Raw genomic sequence first — 21,013 nt, forward strand, 5'->3', positions numbered from 1 at the left:
GACAGATTTACTGTGAGCTCACAGGCCTTTCCCTTGACCCCTTTTGACAGAGTTACTGGTGAGGAAGCCGCTATAACCAAAGAATACACCATTAATCCCAGGGCCCGGGATGGGGGCACTTCCGAACCCTGTCAGGAAAGGGTCGGTCTTGTTCTCCAATGCTGTCTTTTGTCCCTGGCTTTTAAAATACTTTAGTGCTCTAGAGTTTCACTATAGTGTATCTAGGTCATTTTTTACTTCTTAGCATTAATTTTGCTCAAAATTAATTGGATACCCAGAATCCTGAAGATTAGTATCATTCCATTCACTTAAAAATTGTGAAAACTCAGCCATTTGCTCTTAAAATACTACCTTTTCCTCTTCTCTATTTTCTCCTTCCGGAAATCCTATTTGATATTTGCAGTGCCTTCTCCTGCTGTATCTAAGTCAGTTCCCATTCCTCTGAATCTGTGTAGCATGCTGGGCAATTTCTTCAGCTCTGTCTTTCAATTCATTTATTTTTTTCTTTACTTCTACATAATCTGCTGTTTAACTTGGTTGACTTTATAATGTTATGTTTTTTTTTTAATTTCTGAAAGGTCTTTTTTCCCCAGATCTGTCTCATACTTTTGGTAATTTTTTAATTTCTTCTTTTGTTTTTTTAAATGTGCTGATTTTATATTATGTTTCTGATAATTCCAAAATCTGTAGTCTTTATAGGTCTGACATGTTATTCTGTTTCTGCTTTCTCTGATTCATACTGAATTTTGGTTATGATCTCATTGTTCTTGGATCTTTCTTTACCTATGGGAATTCTCAGAGGCCGGGGTCAAAAGTGTTTTTTTAGAGAGTATTTGCCAGGTACCTAAGGGCATTTGAATCCAAGACCAATTGAAACCAAATTTTTGAATTAGGGTGTTTGGAGCCACACAGATAGTGTGAATTCAAGCCACAAGCCCATGGATTTGTGGGCTTGTGGTTATAAATTCTCTGGGGGGGAAATGTGTTTTTACTTCCTTTGTTCTGCCCATGGCCAAAGCCCAGACAGGCTTGTGTTCCTTCTTAAGTCGTTGGAAGAGGAGCAGCACCCACTGAAGGCAACCTGGAGGGTCTCTGATGGGACCTGCGGCCATGATGAGGCTCCAGACTTTTTGTCTCCTGCCTCCTTGTCCAGCAGCCCATTAAAACCCAAGATCCGTACTAGACCAAGCAGATCAGTGTATGTCCCCAAGGACAACTCCCTACTTCTGAGCTAGTTTAACATTTCTGTTTGAGCTTTCTTACTGCGGCTAGATTCTAAAAAGTTGCCTTTGTTTCCTTATGTCTTAGTCATTCATTTCAGTTTTCATTTACTTTCTACTCTGTCTATAAACATTATGTGTAAAAAATAACAATAGAACAAGTAGTTCTTCAGCCTTCCTTGCCACAAATTAAAGAGCAGAATGGCTTTATCAGACTTGGCCAGAATTTTAGTCTGTTAGTATTAAGGACAGCTTGCTATTATGTGCATTGTGATCACAAACTACTTGAAAGGCAAAGAAAACATACAAATAAAGTTGAGACAGATACAGGAAACAATAGCTCCCTAATGAAGCCCAAATGTCTTGTATTTGAAGTCAGCTTTTTAAGAACATTTGATTCTAAGAAGCAGGGACAGTTTGGTTCACAGTAAAATGAATATACTTGCAAATGGAAGGCATCATTCTAAGGGAGAGTAAAGGAAATGCAGAAGAGGTTAGGGAATGATAAGCTCAAATTCAAGGCAAACATAAAACAGTTGCTACCCACTGCAGTAGCTGTATACAGCAACAGCACAGAGCATTAACATTTACTCATTTAGTACATACTTTGATAGTATCTTCTTTGAATACCTCATTGACCATTTTGGGAGAAACAGAATTAAATGTTATATAAGAAGCCATTCCCAGTCTGCGTAACTTGATTATACTACTCTCTGATATTTATTATCTTTATGATAGCTGTCTGTGTTGTTTCCGTGTCATACATATCACAATACTAAGTGCCTACAAAGAGTATTTGTTGGCTCTTTCTGGCTGATTGGTACATTTTGCTATTTGCTGTTGTTCCCAAGGCTAGTTGTTATTTTACTTTTTAATTTCATGAATTGTTGGTCCCTGTCTTTAAGGTTGGGAACAAATTTGACTTATTTGTCCTTTCATTTGCACTTCCATTCATTCAGCAGGCATTTATTAAGTATGTGGCCCTCTACTAGTCCCTGGGGTTGCCTTTGTGAGGGGAAAAAAAACAAGCTGTGGCCTCTGCCCTCATGAATCTTGTAGCCTAGTATGGGAAATAGCCATTAATAACAGAAAAAAAAATCACATAAATAAATGCGAAATTGCAACTGTGATAAATAATACAGAATAAAAGAATGTGATACTATAAGAGTTTAGGAGAGAGGGATTTACAGAAGTTCAAATTATGAACCAAATTTTGAATACTGTTCTAAGCAAGTTCTTACTCTGAACAAATCTTGAACTGAGTTCAAAACACTTTAAATCTTTATCTTTCTTGTTACGAAGATTGATAGTTTTGCTTACCCAGTATGCTTTAAGGATACTCTTAAGTACATAATCACTTGATTACCATGGAGAAAAAAATGCCGCTGGGAAAGATCCCCATTACTCATACGGATCAACTGTTCCTGTGACCTCTATTATGTAAGTAACGTCTTTCCCCTCCCCACGCCATTGGGGATTCTGGCCAATTTGAAGGGGTGCCTTTGACGCTAGTGTTCCTCGGGGCATGGTTGGTGGTTTTCCTAAAAAAAAAAAAAAAAATCCCTAGACCCTGAGTGAATTCCAAATTGGGAATTCAGGTGGTGACGGTAGTTATGTTTTAAAAGCTACTTTTGGAATTGAGTGTTAACATGGTCTTATTTAAACATACAACCATAAATAAAGATTGATCCATAAGTGTTCATAAATATTCTCAATGGAGCCTAAGTTCTCAGTTATGAAAAAAAGTGCCGGTGTCAGCCTGGGTCTGAAATTTTGAAACATGTATTTTGTTTTTATAAACAAAACCAATTATACTACCTAGTTGAGTTATTTTAACTTATTCGTGTCCTTTGAAGACTTTTCAAAATTTCAGACGAGCAAGGTCAGAAGAAATGTATATTCTTATTTTGGTGGATTTTGAAAGGATATTTAAAAGTATTTTTGTGTGTATGCAAACTACCAAAATAATTCTGAATGAATTGCACTTCATCTGTGTTCCTGGTTGGCTTTAAGAGAGTTTTCACCCCGTTTGTAGGATTATTGATGTTATTTTTAACTAATTCCACAGTCCTTGGATATGCTTACATTTATTAAAAACAAATTTGCACAAAACTAAAAACATTTATAACGAAGTTGTTTTTCAGTCACATAGTGGTTGCTCTAAAATGAGTCTGAAACTGTCTGAAGAATGTTCTTGTGCATTTGCCAAGAAGCTTCTGGGATGGGCATATTTTTAAGAATTTAGAACAGAAACAACTGTGACCTGTGGCAAGAGATTTAAATGACCTCATGATGACAACAAGAACAAAGCATTTTTAAGTTATCGTGGTGGTGTGTTAATTCATTGCAATGTGTTTGTCATTCTGCTATTTTGGTGTATTAGGCGAGAGCCAGGCAAAAAATTACAGACTGTATTTAACTGAAGATACTACTTCTTTATTGTTGTAAACAAACTAAATACTGGCAAAATATTTCCTGAGAATGGTATTTCATGAATTATTCTAGAGCTAAGGTCCTTTAAACAAACAAACAAACAAACTGCATGAGCCACTTTGGGATAAAGGCATTTATAAAGTTCTGATTCATTTTCTGTTGGAGAGACTGTGTTCCAGACATGAAAGATCAAACAGTTGGCTTGAAATAATAATTCCTCCTTCAAGATTAATTAAGTGCTTATTAAGTACTTGCTGTGGGTCTGGCACTACACTCAATAGTATGGAATACAAAAGGAGGTGACTTTAGGCGCCTTTGTTCCAGTTGGAAGAAAAGGCATACTCAGTTGAAACTTCTAAAATAGAAAAGACATTATTATAGTCAAGTACCAAATAAAATAATAACCTCATTTATGTGACACAAATAATGAAATAGCCCTTCTTTTCTGAAGTGACTTCTAATCATTGTCTAAAACAGTGGTTCTGAACTAGGAGTGATTTTGCTGCCCAAGCGGACATTTGGCAATGTCTGGGTAGGCTTGATTTTCATGACTGGGGCTGCTGGCAGCTAGTGTGGATAGGCCTTCAATATTGCTAAAAATCCTGCAATGCACAGGATAGTCCTTCACAACAAAGAATCATCTGGCCCAAAATGACAGCGGTACTGAAATGAGAAACCTTGATGTTGATGTAGTCAGCGACCAGTTTTGAAGCTGTAGGAGGTGACTCCCATATTGCCCCTGCAGTGCTGTTTGCCTGAGGCCCTTGAGTCCTTAACATAAAAATGAGCATTGAGTATCTATAAGCTTTTGAACATTGTACACAAGTTTTTCCAATACAGTTTTTCAGAGAGAGATTCCATAGTTTTTATAAAATCCTCAGGGTGTCTGTGTTCCCCCCAAAATGTCATGACCCAGTCACGTGTGTAGTAGTTCACAGAGATTGAAACACAGTAAACCAGTGTTCTAGTCACCTAAAAGAGAATAACATAGAGCTTTCTTAGGATCATGCTGAGCTAGAAGTAGAGTTTTATTTTCAAGGATCAGAATTAACCAGAGAATACTTTTTGATGTGGGGAAAAAGCCCTCTAAATATATTACTTAATTTAGCATTTTGGAGTAATAAAATCTTTCTTAATGTATGAGGAAATTATAGTAGAATACCTTAAAGATTAATATTTAAACATATTTAATAATGTACATTTAGAATTTGAGACTGGACTGTGTGTTGACCCATAGGCTATTTGAAATCAACTTGACAATCAGGATTTGCTGCTTTCTCCCAATGGGAATCCAGTTTACATTTCCTAAGGTGCTGTGGTATCCACTAATTCAGTCAGAGATCTGGGCATGGTTTATATGATTCACTTTCTCCTAAAAACTATTCAGTGAAGTGAATTGTGTTTTCCTCATAAGAAACATTTTTGAATTGAGAGCTGTGTTTGTGATTCAGCATCCAGTAAATCAGAGAACCTACCAGCAGTGTGTCATAAATACAAATCTTTATAACCTTGAGTGTGCATATACCTTAATAGTTTTCTGAGTTATAGAAATTTTGAGATTAAGTCTTGGCTTAAAAGCCACATGAGAGACCTTAAAGATCATGTATTCCAGCTGTTTCATGCTGTTCTTTGGGGCTCAGGACCCAAAGCACTACGTTTAGTTATTTTGTATATTTAGACTTCTATCAAACATTTTCTTTGAGGGGAAAGAAAGGTGTATGTGGGAAGAGGGAACTGAATCCTTCTGATCAAGGCCAACCTGAGCTTGCAAACAAGGATCCTGAGGCCCAAAGCTTTAGATTTTATTTATGGGCTATACATTTCTTTATGCTAGATCAAGCCAGCAGTTCAGATGAATCTGATAATAGTATAGAGGACGATTAAGAGTTAAACTTCCAGCTGTGTAGCTTTCTAGACGTGTGTGCTTAGGCATGCTTCTGCACGTTCTGGCTCAGTGCACTCATCAGGGAAAAATGGGAATTATATCCTTAGGATTGTTTTCACTTTCTTAGAATTTAGAATGTGTCTGGGAAGATGATCTGGATTGACCTTCTCTCGAATCATTCCTTTAATTTTTTTTAAGGGATTTTGTGTCCTCTAAATATATGTCCCCTCTCCCCAAACTCAACCGTGACCTCCAAAAAGTACTACAAAATAAAACTAACATCTTTATTATCAAAGAGGATGGCACAGTGGTCACATTTCCTAAAGGAATTGCAGAATATAAGGAACAAGAACCTTTAGTCCTGAACTGTAAGAGCAATTAACATCATTGAAAGAACTAAACCATCCAAAGTGGAATCTGAACTTGTTGGTCCTTTTGATTGTAAAGATGAGGCCTCCCAGAGTGAGTGCTTGAGAAATTACAGGAATTCTTTCCTTCTGGGGTGTTTCAACAGAGATTGCCTTACTAATCAGTTTTTGTTAGTCACTTATAGTTTCCAGAAAATACAAATTTTTACTTGAACAACAGAAGCAAGTAGAAGTAATTATGACCACTTAGCTTTTGTTACCAAAAATTAATTAGTAATTATATCCTGAGAAGATTTTCTTCCAGAATTTTTCTTAGAGTCTCAAGCAGTTAAATTAAGTACAGAGAAGGATTTTTCTTTAGTGGCTTGACCATGTAATCTAGTTGCTGAGCTGATTTGTCTGTTTTGGTTTGGTTAGGTTTATTGTTGCTTGTTATCGGGAAATAGCTTTGATATAAGTTGATCCTACATTACTCTGTGACCTGGGAGTGTTGCATTTTATCTTGTTACTCTAATAAATATATGTAAGTTGCCTTTTTAAGGGAATGAAGATAATACTTTAAACTATTTGTGTTTTCCTGTAGGCCTTAAAGAAAGTGCAGAAGAGATGGTCAAAAACAAGTTAGAAGGAAAAGATCAACTGACCCCATGGGAACAATTTTTAGAGAAGAAGAAAGAGAAAAAAAGACTGAAAAAGAAACAGAAGGTATTAATGATAATTACGACTGAACAATTATTGAACAACTACTAAGTATCAGAAGGTACCAGGTGCTTGGCATCCATTATCTCATAATGTGACCACTTACTGGGGCAGACTTTGTTATCATTGCAATTTTAAGAAAGAGGAAAGAGAAAACCCAACAGGTTAAGTGTTTTCTGCAAGGCTACATAATGATATCAAAGCCCGTAAAAGCCCAGGTGCTGTGCTCTAATGTTTTATGTTTACATGCTACCTAAATAAAATACATAGTTAAGTTGATATCTGGATGTAAGACAGTTTGATTCTATCCTGTGTTTTTGAGGAAGAGGTGCATACAGACATTTTTACTTGAGGATATATACATATAGACGTTTTTAACGTGAGTGAAATTTTTTATATATATTTTTCTATTTCTCAACCTACATTTTTCATTCACTTTTCAGTATTATTTTGTGGATCCTTTAACATCATTTTGTCATTAGGTCCCTGTGTTAAGGATATTTCCTCTGTGCTAATATGTTGTCTATGAAAAATCTGATTTGACTCCCGTCATTCAGGGGTAACATCTTTTCCAGAGTTCGAGTCCTTAGTAATAGCAGGGAACACCTGGGGGTTTTGCCTCTAAAGATACTCTTGTCACTGAAATGCAGCATCCAAGCAGTACATTCCTTGTCTTAAGGTGTTATCACTAATCACAGAATTTTACATCTTGAGGAATCTTAAATGATTAGTTCTCGTCTGGTGTTTTATAGTTGTAGAAAATTAAGTCATTCATCTAAGGATATACAGCTTGTTAAAGGCCAAGCTGAGACCAGAAACTAGATCTCTTGCTCCAGTGTTCTTTCTTTTGTATTGTGTTTCTCTGTACTATGTAAGCTTGTGGTTTTGGTACAAGAGCTGCAAAATTATATGAGGCAGTGGAGTCATTTTGTACTCCTATTATACTCAGTGTTTCTGGAAATAGTAAAACAAGGAAGTGGGGTAAGGACCCTACCCCTGTTGATTTGCTGGCTCTCTTAGGCAGTAAAGTATCTTTTTTAAATGGAATAATTCCGCAAGTTATTAAGCCATCAGTTTTTGGAAGATTTACAAGTGGGTCTTTATGGGGTCAATAAAGTAGTCATTCTTTTCTGAGATCTTTAACAGCTGTTCTCTTTGATTATCATTTGATAGATGCTTTGAGATTATCTTATACTTTTACTCTTTACCTTCATTGGGCTTAGATTGGACTCATTTTATTAATCATATTAAAAATACATTTGTTGATGCCCAATTCTAGACTTAGTGCTCTGCACTGAACTTAGTGATTCCAGCACATTTCTTCCATCTCCCCAGGTTTTCCACCTGTAGAAAAGTTTCAAGAATTTTATTCAAGTTAAACATATATTTTCCCTTTTCAGCTTCATCACTTCAAATTGATATGAGAGATTATTACTGAAGAAATGAATACATGTTTATACACCATAGTTGATATAGCTGTAATTTAGATCTGAAAAACAGTTTTAAAAAATCATGACTAGAAATGTAGTTAGATATGTAAATATTTCATAATCTTTGTTAGAAACATCATATTACTGCTGAATCGGTTATAATAGTTTGGTGAAAAAGTTCTTAGAAGCCCTTGTTCTTAACAGGATATTAATATCAAAATGCATACTCTTTAGGGCTCTGCGGGTCCTCATCAGCGTGCAGGGCAATGTGCATTCTAAATGTTTTTCTTAAATGACTCATGTTTTAGATTCCTGGGGATTAACTCAGTCTGGTTAGTCTGATCTTAGTCCGCATATGTTCTATTTCTTTTATAGACTTGATTTTTAAAATTGAAATATACTAATTTAGTAAACTTCAGATTTGAGTAGGAAAATTGTAACCAACAGATATGCTTAAAAATAGCACAAGAGTTTTCACAAGTGGATTATAGATAAAACAAGATAATTGTTGAAATTGGGTGATGAGAACAAGAGCTAATAAATTGTTTTATTAAATAATAATTTGAAAGATAACCCATAATGCTCTACTTCAGACTGTTGATAATTACTGCCATTTCTCAGTTCTGTGAGACATAAGGCTACGTCTCTTCCCTGATCGCCCATCTAAAAGTATTCTTCTCCTTGAATGTCTGTGTTTTATTTCTGTCTCTTCTAGCATTCCCTATCTTGAATTATTATTACTGTGTACGTCTGTTTATGTGTCTAAATTCCTTTAATAGATTGTAAAATTTTTGAAGACAGAAGCCATGCATCTGATTGCTTTCATTTCTCCCATCAGCCCTACATAGTTCTTGCATTTATTAAGTATTCCATAAATATTTGTTGAACAAACAAACGAACTACTCAGAAGTTATTTTATAAACTGATATGTTTAAAAAAAACTAGTTTAATTTTAGATTGAACTACTTGATTTAAAAGAAATACGGTTTTTCTTCACATTTATATATTCTGGTCCTTGTAATAAACTATTTGTATTTCTTTATTCAACTTTAAGGCTCTTGCTGAAGAGGCCAGTGAAGATGAAGTTCCCTCTGATGTTGATTTGAATGACCCATACTTTGCCGAAGAAGCTAAAAAGATGGGTAAGTTAGTTCATATTTGTAGTTTTCAGTTGAAATCTAAAGAAAAAAAGTGTCTTGGGTAGAAACAGCATAAACTACTCATTCCCTTAAAATTCCCAGAATTTGTACAACTCTCTAGTGGCTTATAAGCAGGTCTGTCCCATGGGCTATAACTATTGATCAGATTAGGATGGGTCAATTTGGCCCTGTACATACAAGGAGTCATTTCATTCTAGGCAGCTTTTGGTAACTCTGATTTAACAGTTTACTAGGATTCCTTTCTAGGAAATATCCTTATAGCCAGACTGACTATAAAACGATGAGAAAAAAAGGAAGTCATAGTTTTGTGTGCTTTCACTGCTTTTTTTATAACACATCCACTCGGTCTGGTCTCTCTTTGCAAAGTCTATGAGGAATTGAAAGCATGGAATAAGTTTGTGTTTATGTGGATATGTGTATAATTTCTTAAAATTTTTGCATGGTTTACATATGTGAAACATGGTTTTATACATAGTAAGAAAGCTCTTTGGCTCAAATAGACAAAAGCATCTATGTTTCATTTTATCCTTTTTTCATTATTCTGCTTCATGATTAGCTTCATTGTAGCTGAAAGCCAGCTTCCTCTCCTTTTCCTTGAATCCCTGAACCGTCTGATACCTGATATCCTGTATCCAGGGAGCCTTGTTTCCATTGCGCATGCACCAGCCACTTGTTTCTGAATGCTTTCATTCTTACCTTTTTGGTGTGTATTAAATGTGTGTGGTAAGGTTCAGGCCATACTTGGACAAGTCAGTGCAGGACCACTGTAAGCATTTTCCGTTTGTTCTCATGCATTTTGCCTTCCCCTGCTCTGAATACCACACACGTGAACCCCAAAGGCTTGCTCCTGGAGCAGCTCCAAGCTGGCATTGTAAAGAGAAGGATTTTATGAAGTTTCCCTGCTTCTTGTCCCTCGTGACTAGTGGGCCAGAATAGTTCTCAACAGGAAAGTCAAAATTGCTCAAAATTATTTCCTGGTTGTTACAGCTTTTTAGCACTGACATTTTATTGATGAAAAAAGGAGATCAAGATGAATAAAGTCTATTACAGGATGTGAGATTCTTAGGAGTTGGAAAGGGAAATGGAAACTTAGCATATTCTGCTTTTTATCATACCTGAGCAGTCATTTCTAGAAGATGATGGATTGTAGCCCTGTCCTCTGATTTCAGGAAACCAAGTTTATAATGGAGAAATGCGAAGCATTATACTTTCCTTGTTCTCATTCCAAAGTGCTTCACTTGGCTTGTGAAATCTGGTCAAACTGTACAACTCAGGGTAGGATTCAAAGAAGAAGTTAAATAGTTTGGTGGCTTAGGGTAGCTTACTTCTTGGAATCAGCACATATAAATTGTGAGTGGTTTTCTCTAAAGTTAGTATCAGAAGTTCCAAGGGAAAGTATAGATAAAGTTTGCTTGTTTTCAGTATACTTTTGATTTCAGAATACTTCCTAGTAGTAATTATTTAGATATTGGCTTAAGTTGTTTTCTTTTAAGGAAAAAGAAAGACAAAGGAGTGAAAAAAATTTTTACATAAAATTTAGAACCACAAAGTGGTATCATGACATGTTTGTTTATTCATTCTATCAATAAATATTACTGAGTACCTGCCAGGTGCTGGGCACTCTACTGCGCTAGAGATACAACAGTAATGATACAGGCAAAGTTACATCCCTTGAGGAGTTTATAGTTTCAAGGAAGACATGCTAAACAGGTATAAAAAAAAAGATGAGAATATGGTCAGTATTTTAAAGAAACTAATAAATAGGGTAATACAGAGCATATAGGAGGAGGAGGAAGGAGAGTGGCTTGCTCTGTTAGGGTAGCCAGGAAAGCTTCTATGAGGTGGTGACATTTGAGCTGAGACCTGCAGAATGAGTAGGTTTCAGGCATAAAGAGCTGGAGGAAGCACTGCAGATGAGGGGAAAGTAGGTAGATCAGCCATGAGGTGAGAAAGCAGTTGTCATGTGGGGAAGCTGAAAGACACCAGTGCGGCTGGAGCAAGGTCAGAGGGGCGAGGCTGGGACACAGGATTGACCCTGCTGGGCCTTGTGTCACGGCAGCAAATTTGGCTTTTACTCTACTGACAGTGAAAAGCCGCTGAAGAGTCTTAAAGCAAGGATGTGACACAATCTGTTACATATTTTAACGTACTACTCTGGGTCCTGTGAAGAGAACAGATTGAAGAAAGGCACTGAAGAGGGCTGAGAGACCAGGCTTCTGCAGACGTCTGGACGAGAGATGATGGCTGGTGTAGACGGCATGCCAGTAATGGAATTGGAAGGAGCAAAGGGACTGGGGTTCTCGATATATTTTGAAGGTAGACTTGCTGATTTTTTATTTGGATAAGAAGGAAATTCAGCACACCTCCTGGATTTTGTTTGCTTTTGCATATAAAGACTTAGGAATCAGTAGCCTTTAAGTAGTATTTCAAACCATAGACTGAGAGGTAGAAAGCAGTGGTGAAGGGAGGAAGATGCAGGGTTGGGCTCTGAGGTCAGGAGCTCTGTAAGGTGCTCTCGTACTGGAGAGGGTACTACTTGGAAGGTAGGGGGAAGGTTTAAGAAGCTAAAATGAACAGCAGAGAACCAAAAGGAACAGAAATAGGAGGGAAAGCGTTAGTGTTTGAAAGGATGTGTAGTTCAAGTCCCACAGTTGAGCAGGACAGAGACATTTTAAGCCAGATGGACTTGGGTACATTTATAACACCTTCGCCGTAGGCAGTCCCAGAGCTAAACTTACACATTCTTCAAAATATGGAGAAATTGAGTTCATTGACTGATGCCAGACCTGGTATTTGGCTCAGGTTTGGAGCCAATGAGAGTACTAGAAATCTTTTCTAATTTTTCCTTCTATTTTTTCCCCCTACACTTATAAATGTACTATAATTTTTCTTTTTCTAAACTGCAAATTGGATATCTAATGAGAGTTTTGAAAATGTACTTCTAGATTTAATAAGATTTTCTTTTTGAAGAAATAGGAGTGAAATAAAGACCATCATGTGCAGATATACCCCATTAAAACATGCCCTTTGTCTTGACAACTGTAGATATTTGATAAATCACCATCAAAATCTATTAATACGGTTCACATATTTGATTCATTCAGCCAGTATGCTGAGTGCTTACAGTATACTGCTCATATGTTGTTTTACAGTTTACAAATGCTTTTACATGCATTCTGTCTTCTAATTCTAAGTTCGGCCCACTTTATAGATGAAACTCAGAAAAGATGGTTGAGTTGCACAAGGGCCAGTGGTAGATGGTAGAACCAGAATCCTAATGGCTCCCTTTACTTTTTGTAACTCGACAAGTATGTCCTAAAGACCAAAGCCAGAGCCAGTGTCCATATGTATAAGAGCTGGACACGAAGAATTGCTGGTTCTCCAAGCAAAGCCAGAATGCCTAAATCCAGAGGAAAATCAACAGACTGTATCTGTTATGGACCAGTGACCTTGGATGCAAGAACTTGCTGCAAAAGAGTGAATCACTAGGGGGCTGAGCACTCCCCGTCTGGTCAGTACTGAGACCAGTCTGCCCTCCAGTGAATTTTCTCAACAGCTCTCATAAGAAGTGCTCAACTGAACACTCTGGAAGGACTTTTTTTATGGGAACAATTCTCTGACATTACAAGTCCTGGAAAGTGGAATTTCCTTGACAGATACTCCTTTTACAGATTGTTTGCAACACATCTTTTTCCATAAATGTGTTCTCTGACATTTTTTGCTTACAGGGATAGTAGCCTCAGTAAGGCTTGTTTGGATTTTAACCCTAACATTCAATTTTTGAGTCTCTGATTAGAATCATCAGTATGTACTTTTTGCAGCAGTCCCAGGAAGATGTGGATTCTTACTTGCCAGAAGTTCACTGAAGTATAAAGATAACACTTCAGAACAGGGACTTTCATTTCCCTAGTACTTGTCATCTAAATTAGGTCTGAAAACTTTCCAGAGGGAAAATGATTTTTTTAAAAAAATAAAGATGTGCCCTCTTAATATAATTTTGTTAACAGTGTAGAAAGGGTCTCTACACATTATTTATCTTCTGGCTAAACAGTTCAGTCTAGCACACAGTAAATTCTTCCCAAGCAAAGAAATTTTTATCACACTAAAACTGGAGATCATTTTTAGCCCTGAACATCTTGGAAATTTTTTTTCCTCACTTGCTGCAGTCTTCCTTTCAAGTTTATTTTTATGACTTTTCACCAGGTTGTTAAAAAATCCGGAACAGTTCATTGTGGGCTCTTTGAAATTGTTTCCCACAGCTGTATGTGAAGATCTTTATCTCCTTTATGTATTAATCACATACAGCCTGATTTTCCCGCCACAGAGGGATCTTCCGCATGTGTCACTTGTCCATTCACTTCAAAAGGGGCTCTTGCCTTGAGAGCATTGGAGCAGAGGGAAACTTAGGGTGTCGGGGTCAGACCCAAAGAAATGGAACCTTGATGACATTTATATATGTAAATACGTACACATACTTTAAAACAGAGGAAAAGTTATCATCATAAAATGGAAGCCTCATTCCCCGGAGAACATTTGAGATAGGAGCGCAGTCTTACTCAGGGGAGGGCCGCAGACAGTGACGCTTCTTGGCCGCGCAGATGGTGCCTTGGTAGCAGTGGGGGTGAACCTGGCAGTGCTGCGCGGGCCTCTTCTCTCAGCTTTGGGCTTTGCTTTTCCCGTTATCCCCCACTAGCTGTGGCTTTTCAGCCGTCCCTGTATGTTCTGTGAATTTCATTTCATTATTTCCCGACAAGTGCATTTTAAATGGAAGGGGCTATTCCAGGGAGGATGGCATCTGATAGCGAAGGAGTGGAGTGTGGGTGGTTAACAGTAGAGGGCCTGCACCAGAGGGCTCGGGTCCGACTCCTGGCTCTTTCACCTACTGAGCCTGAGACAGACGACTTCACCTCTCTGTGCCTCAGCTTCCTCCTCCACAGACTGAAGATAATAATAAATAATACAGTCTACCTCCTAGCGTTGTTGTGTGTAGGGAAGGGGCTAGAAAAGAACCGCTTCCTGACACACAGCGGGTGCCGCAGGAGCACTGACTGTTCATGCCGTCGAGCCACTGGTTCCTCTGCACTGGAAGGACGGAACCCAGCTTCTCCAAGTAAGGCAGCTTCCAGCACTTCAGAGAAGGCTGACCTTGTGTGTTAACGTTCTAGAGTAACAGAACCTGGCTGTGCACACTCTCGACCTTCTTACTCTTCAGACTAGTTCTTCATACTTTGACACCAGTTCTCTTTCAGCCCCTCCCAACAGACACAAAAAGAGAAAAAAACACAGCATCCACATGATCACCAAGGAACCCAGGACATCTTATATATTGTAGTCAGACTTTCATAACAGTAATGGCAGGCACTTTGTAACACCACGTGCCAGACATTAACTAAGCGCCTCACGTTTATTAATTTATTTAGTCCTCACATAATCCTGGGAGGGGCAGTTATTACGATCCCTGCTTTACAGATAAGGACGCAGGCACAAACTGCTGTACGAGGGTGTAGTAGAGCCAGAACTGAAACCCAGGCCAGCTGCTCCACAAGTGCCCTTGACTGCTGTGCGCTGCAACCTCTGATTCAGGACGAGAGCATCTCTTCACCTGACACCTGTGTCTCCAGGAGTCCCTGAGCCCCTGGAAGCACAGGCCCTTCTAACCAGGAGCCACTTGTACCATAAGAAGTTTTGTCTAATAATAATACAACTAGAAAGTTAACCAAAGATCAGATTTATCTTTAGAGAAAGAGAAAGGGTTTTGTTAAACTTTTACTTACAGGTAGTTATTATCAAATTGTTGTTAGAAAGATGAATTTTTCATTTTGCTGATGAATTTTAAAAGTATATATATTAAAATTACGTGAGTTTTCTTTTTTCTTTGTGATTTCTTCTATTGTTCTCATAGTAAGAAAATATTTCTTCTATTTAAGATCAGGTAGCTATTCCCCTGTATTTTCTCATAGGGTTTTTTTCCCCTTAATATTTAACTCTTTAATACATCTGCATTTTATTTCCCTATACATTATACAGTATGGCTATAACTCGATTTTTTCCCCTGGAATAAAACAAATTGCCTAGCACCAGTTACTGAGTAATCTCTTCCTTATCCATTGATGTATGGTGCTATATTTTATTACATACTAAACCATACTGTTCTGTTTTTCTCACTGTACAGTATAGTATTGGGGTTTTTTTTTCCACTTTGTAGTAGTTTAGCATGCTGTATCACTAGTATATCAAATCTATCTTGTTAATCTTTGTAAAGATTTCCTTGAATAGAACTTTATTTAGAATTTTATTAAATATATTTATTTACATTTTTGTCATGAGTGGATATTGAATTTTATCAAGTACTTATTCAATGTCTATTGAAATGCTCTTATGTTTTTTCTTTTTAGTTGATGTATAATTATATATTAGAAGAAATACCTTTTTTCAATATACACTTACTGCATCCAGATTATCATTCTATTCATACTCATCTCAGTAATTTTTTTTACTTTCTTTAGTTTCTATATATTTGTTGATAAGGTTATTCCTAGTCATCTTGCATTTTTGTTGTAAACAAAATTTTAAAGATAAATAAAATGCTATAAACAGATTGTTTACCCTTTATATAGTCTTATAATTTTTAACCATCCTGTGTTCGTTTGTTGTGCCAGGTATAAAAGAAGAGAAAAAAACAATGAAATCTGCGAAAGATGGCACATCTCCAGAGGACGAAGCTGAAATCGAAAGACAGAAGGTAAAACGTGATCATGGATAGTGGGTAATTGATACGGACACTTCAAGCCAAGTTGTCCATATGAGTTTTCAGTATCCCTAATAAAAAAATCTAATTGATTTTAGCAATGAAGTTTTTAAATAAACATTTTAGCAACATAGTTTTTAAATATCACCTTTTTACCAAACATTTCTTCAGCTAGTATAAAGTTAAAATTTACCTCAAAACCAAGGCATGTCCCTTTGTGATTAAGAGGAAAATATCTTATTAAAAACCCTTACTACGACAGAGATTAAATAACGTACTACTGTTAAAACTTCAAAATAATATTGCCATAAGTTTTAATTCAACTGGAATCTGTCCTGTCACATAGGGGTTTGCTTTATGGCTTGTTAAATGCTTGTTTCTCTCTTTATTATTGAAAATAACATAAATTTAATGTACAAAATTAAAGTCCTTCTTGGAAGTGTGGTGAACTTTATGCTCCAGTGACTCCAAAGATCCATGGTACAGAGTAATGTGTATTTTTGCTGAGACAGGAATTGAAGTTGATAGCATTTCTATGGCTGATGTCGTATCGCTGTCTAGGAGTGACCCTGACTGGTCACCTAAACTCTGCATCTTAATGCATCTTCTACTGCATATTCAGTAATGTTCATAGAGTTAAGGAGCACAAAAAAAATCTGTTTTGTAGACAGTGGCTCTAAAGAGAAAGCCAACTGCAGATACCAGTGAGGGAAGGGAAAGGGAATTAAAGCAGTCTGAAGTGATAACATAGGGAGACTCACAAGAGTCTCATAGCATGTGCTGTATTTTCTCCAGTATGCATGGTTGTTTACATGATTCTTGAGGGTTCACATTTAATCCCATGGTGGGTAGAAACAAGCATTTTATTAGATTTCTAAAGCAAATATTAAGGTCCTGCTTTCATAGAAATATAGCAGTACTGGAAAAATAAAGGCAAAGCAAAAGAAAAAAGAAATTCCGTATTCCTGCACGTTTGGAAAGTTTAATTTGTATCACAAAATACTACATGTTTGCTAGATTTAGTGTCTACTTAAAAAAACAAAGTAAAAATCAGAGATTTTACTTGGGGGACTCATTTCTACAGCCTGCTGACCCCTATGTGAAATATGGTCTGGTTTTTAAATAAGACTTTCGCCTGTCTCCTGCTCTTAGTGATGTTGCTTCTAAAAATGACACCACTTGCTGCAAGGAGATACCTGGGTCTCTGAGTTTTGGTGATCCACTGTCAGTTTAGGGTGACAGGTGTTACCCCAGGGCATTGGTCACTGGGTGCTCCTTTCCTAGGGGGATAGCCGTGCCCCATGCTCCTGTTTGGGGGAAGAACAGCACTGTTGTGTACTGGAACCCTTTTCTTCTTTCCGCAGGCTGAAATGGCTTTGCTCGTGATGGATGAGGAGGAAGAGAGCAAGAAACACTTCAATTATAACAAGATCGTGGAGCACCAGAATCTGAGCAAAAAGAAGAAAAAACAGCTTATGAAGAAGAAGGAATTATTGGAGGATGACTTTGAGGTAACCAGCGACAAAAATTATCTTCTTAAAGCTGATGTTGAATCTGAAGTCAGCTCTGGAGATAAAAATTGAGCATGTCCAGAGTTAGCCTTGAAATGTCTCAGGAAGGGCCCACAGTGGGGACAGAGCTACCATCCTTTAGTCCAGCACAGCCACTTCATCCCCAGGGTGTTTCTTTGATTGAGCACCAGGTGAAGTAGTTGACTTGTATTTTGGTAGCTGTGTTGCACCATAATATGTAGCTTTTAGTGTTAGAACCACGTGCAGGTGATACGCTGGGAAGGCTCTGCATGAGGAAGCCTGGCTGAGTGTGGGCTCACGTCACAGCCTGTCATACTCTGTGTGCAGCCACCAGCGCGGGAGGCCGTGCTTTTTTAATGGCTGTGTTTCTTGTTTCCATCGCTCCGTCTCTTCACTCTTCTCGTTAAGTACGTATTCCTGATGGCCACACAGTCCCCGTGCATGAGTCTGAGCCCTGTACAGAAACCTCCAGACAGCTGTCAGGAGTGGTTAACATGGAAGAACAGACCCAAAAGAACATGGGGGAACTTCTGAATTTGTTTAAGAAACTGACAAGAGCATACAGAGAACTTCTAAGCGGCATGTAGACGGACGCTGAGCTGCTCCGTTGCTGTTCCACTGAACTTTTTGGTGAATTGATCTTCTTGTGAAAAGTTAAAAGCAAAGAATGATTTGTAATCACATCTCCTAATCTGAGAACTGTCTCCACACACTAGTCTTCATGCATAGAAACATTTTCCACGGGTGCGGTGGTGGCGGTGGCACGTCTGTTGTCCCTGCTATAACTGAGTAACTCTACAGTCCATCACGGTGGACTCATTTTTCCCGTGGCAGTGAGTCATTCTCCCTTTCTGGCTGGTCACCCCTGTGCCTGGCAACACTTGAATGCCTGGCTGGAGTTAAGGGTACACTCCAAAAATGTGGAACCACAATGTTTTTGTAGAAGGATAGAGGATAAATTTGGGGTTTATGTAGGACCAGATCTTGTCTCAGGGGTATTGTCTTTCCCATAATGGTCTTTAAATCTTTTGATCTATGATCTACCCTCAGTAGCTGCTCATTTTGACACCAGGGTTGAAAAACATTGTAATATGCTTAGAATGTGGTGACTTTGCATAAAACTCCAACAGGAGATGCCATCACTGGCTTACTTATCCCAGCCAGAAAGAGATTTCAGACTGTAAGCATAGGGAAACCTGCATACCCTGTGGTGCCTCCTCCACTCCTTCAGTTACTCGGTCTGCGTGGCCAGCGTGGTTACAGGCCGCTGTGTACATACACACTGTAGGCCCTTTCGAGGAGATTGTCATTCTGTGTAAGAACAGTGTGCTCTGCGCGTTGTGGTTCAAGAATAAGCCTTAAAACTCCATTGAAAGTCTGTGGGGAAACAGTTTTCTAAAGGATCAATGCAAAATGCTCACATTTGTGTTTTATATACTCAACCACTCACTGACTTGGCCTTTTGGTTTACTAATTTTATTTATTTGTGTTTTCCTTTTGGATTTGCAGGTAAATGTTAAGGATGCACGGTTTCAGGCAATGTATACTTCCCACTTGTTCAATTTGGATCCTTCAGATCCTAATTTCAAGAAAACAAAAGCTATGGAAAAAATCCTTGAGGAGAAAGCCCGGCAGAGAGAACAAAAGGAAAAAGAACTTACTCAGGCAATAAAGCAAAAAGAGAGTGAAATTCAGAAGGAATCACAAAAGAGGTCCATTGATCCTGCCTTGTCAGTGTTGATTAAATCTGTAAAAAACAAAACAGAGCAGTTTCAAGCAAGAAAAAAGCAAAAAGTCAAATAGGTCTATGTTGTTTCTTTTTGGATTGAGAATGTATAAAGTATGCAGAAGCAGCAGAAAGGATATTTATTGGGAACAGTGCTACCTTTCAAGAATATGAGTGAAATCTGGCCATTATAAAATTTCTCTCCATGTATAACAGTTAGACCTAATTGTGGATGATTGACAGATTTGTACTGTGTATTTCCACAGTTTAATCATAATTAAATTAATCCTGATTATAGGATTTATAAAATTTTTAGATTTATAACTCTGTTAGCTTTTTTTAAAAGACTGCTTACAATTCTATGTAAAAATAGAGCAGTGCCGAAGTCTTAAGTCTGAATTAGAGTTAGGAACAGTTTGAAAATATGTACATGTAATACATTAATTTCTCTGGAAGTAGGAGGCAGATTTATGTATTTGTTTAAATAACTTATTTTTCTAGCCATAATGAATAAAAGCCAGTAACTTTTTTGTTTGGTCATGTTTATTATAGTTTATGAAATTAATTTGTAAATAAAATATTATTATTTTATATAACACTGATTTATTTCACTTCATTCACCTCAAACTACTCTCTGGAAAAATATCTGAAAAACTGACTAACTCTTAAGAGGGTAACTCCATGGAAAGGCAGTTCCAGGTTTGCTTTGCTCGTAATTGTATTTGAAATGCTCGTGACTTCTGCAGTGATTTTTTTCTAATTGTAGTAACAGAAAATTCTTCTGTCTGCCCTTCACATTTTTGGAATGCTTGGGATGGTGGATATGCTGCTATAGAGTTTAAGGAATCTTAATTCTTTTTAAAATTAAGTTAAAGCACACACCTTCAAGGCCTTATTAAAGATCTTGGATCTCATCTGGTCTGGGTTTTATAAACTATTAACTGACCACTTAGGAGAATTAGGTGTGCTGAATAAATAAAAGAAAATAAAAACCAAAATCATCACTTGGAACAAATAATAAATATGGTAGCTTCTGAAAGGCAGTAGGAGTTTGGCCGGGCTTCTGGTTAATAGTAAACCTGACACTCTTGGTACAAAAATTCAGGCCTGCCAAAGTAGTGTGTGTTTTCAAGATTAAAAGGATATAAGATTCACACTGATACCGAGATAAAAGCATATAAACAGTCTCTGAAAGGGGAAGGGAAAAAGAGGGCATCTGAAACTGCTCATAGTAACAGAAACATGCAGAGTTTTGTGCAGGGAACTGTATTCTTATCATAAAGTACTGACAGTGTTAGGTAATTCAGCCAAATAAAGCATTATTTATGTACTCATCACTGAAAGATCCTGAATCTTGATGTATTTTTGCATGTAGTCTATAAACAGTTACATAATTATTCACGTTTCATTTTTACAAGGAAAAAGACTTGTTTCCTTTAAACTGTTCAGTCATAGTATGAGAATTACTCAGTTTGATTTTACGATTCCTAGGAAACTTAGCCTATCGGTTTTTCTGATCAGTTTGGTTTGGTTTCAATTATTGTTTTTGAGCCCTTTGTTGCTGAGTCACTGTATTTAACTGTTAAATCTCATTTTACTAGTCATGCATATAATTTATTATAACAAATAGAGTATGTAAGCTTTGTGCAGCCCTGGCTCCTTTTCTCACGTAGTTGATATTTTTTAAATAGAAAAAAATGAGAATAGCATTGTCAGGTGCTTCACTAAATAAACATTTACACCAAAAGTTAGGTTCTCAATAAATAATTGCTGGTAGTAAAACTCAGGATTAAAAAATGGCCAGTGTCACAA

At 37.3% G+C, this 21,013-nt stretch overlaps 1 protein-coding gene across 2 annotated transcripts in view; it reads left to right on the top strand.

Moving 5' to 3' along the window:
- The window catches only part of ESF1 (ESF1 nucleolar pre-rRNA processing protein homolog), a 53,433-nt gene extending 33,702 nt beyond the window's left edge, over window positions 1-19,731 (top strand). For both annotated transcript variants that reach the window (XM_015240869.3, XM_006206191.3), the window contains exons 10-14: window positions 6,490-6,611; window positions 9,090-9,177; window positions 15,855-15,937; window positions 17,308-17,454; window positions 18,985-19,731. In XM_015240869.3, the coding sequence (XP_015096355.1) occupies window positions 6,490-6,611; window positions 9,090-9,177; window positions 15,855-15,937; window positions 17,308-17,454; window positions 18,985-19,278 (734 nt within the window). In that variant the 3' untranslated portion in view covers window positions 19,279-19,731. The remainder of the gene's footprint in view (window positions 1-6,489; window positions 6,612-9,089; window positions 9,178-15,854; window positions 15,938-17,307; window positions 17,455-18,984) is intronic.
- The last annotated feature ends 1,282 nt before the right edge of the window (window positions 19,732-21,013 follow it).

This window comes from Vicugna pacos, chromosome 19, assembly GCF_048564905.1.
Source record: "Vicugna pacos chromosome 19, VicPac4, whole genome shotgun sequence".
Lineage (NCBI taxonomy): Eukaryota > Metazoa > Chordata > Mammalia > Artiodactyla > Camelidae > Vicugna > Vicugna pacos.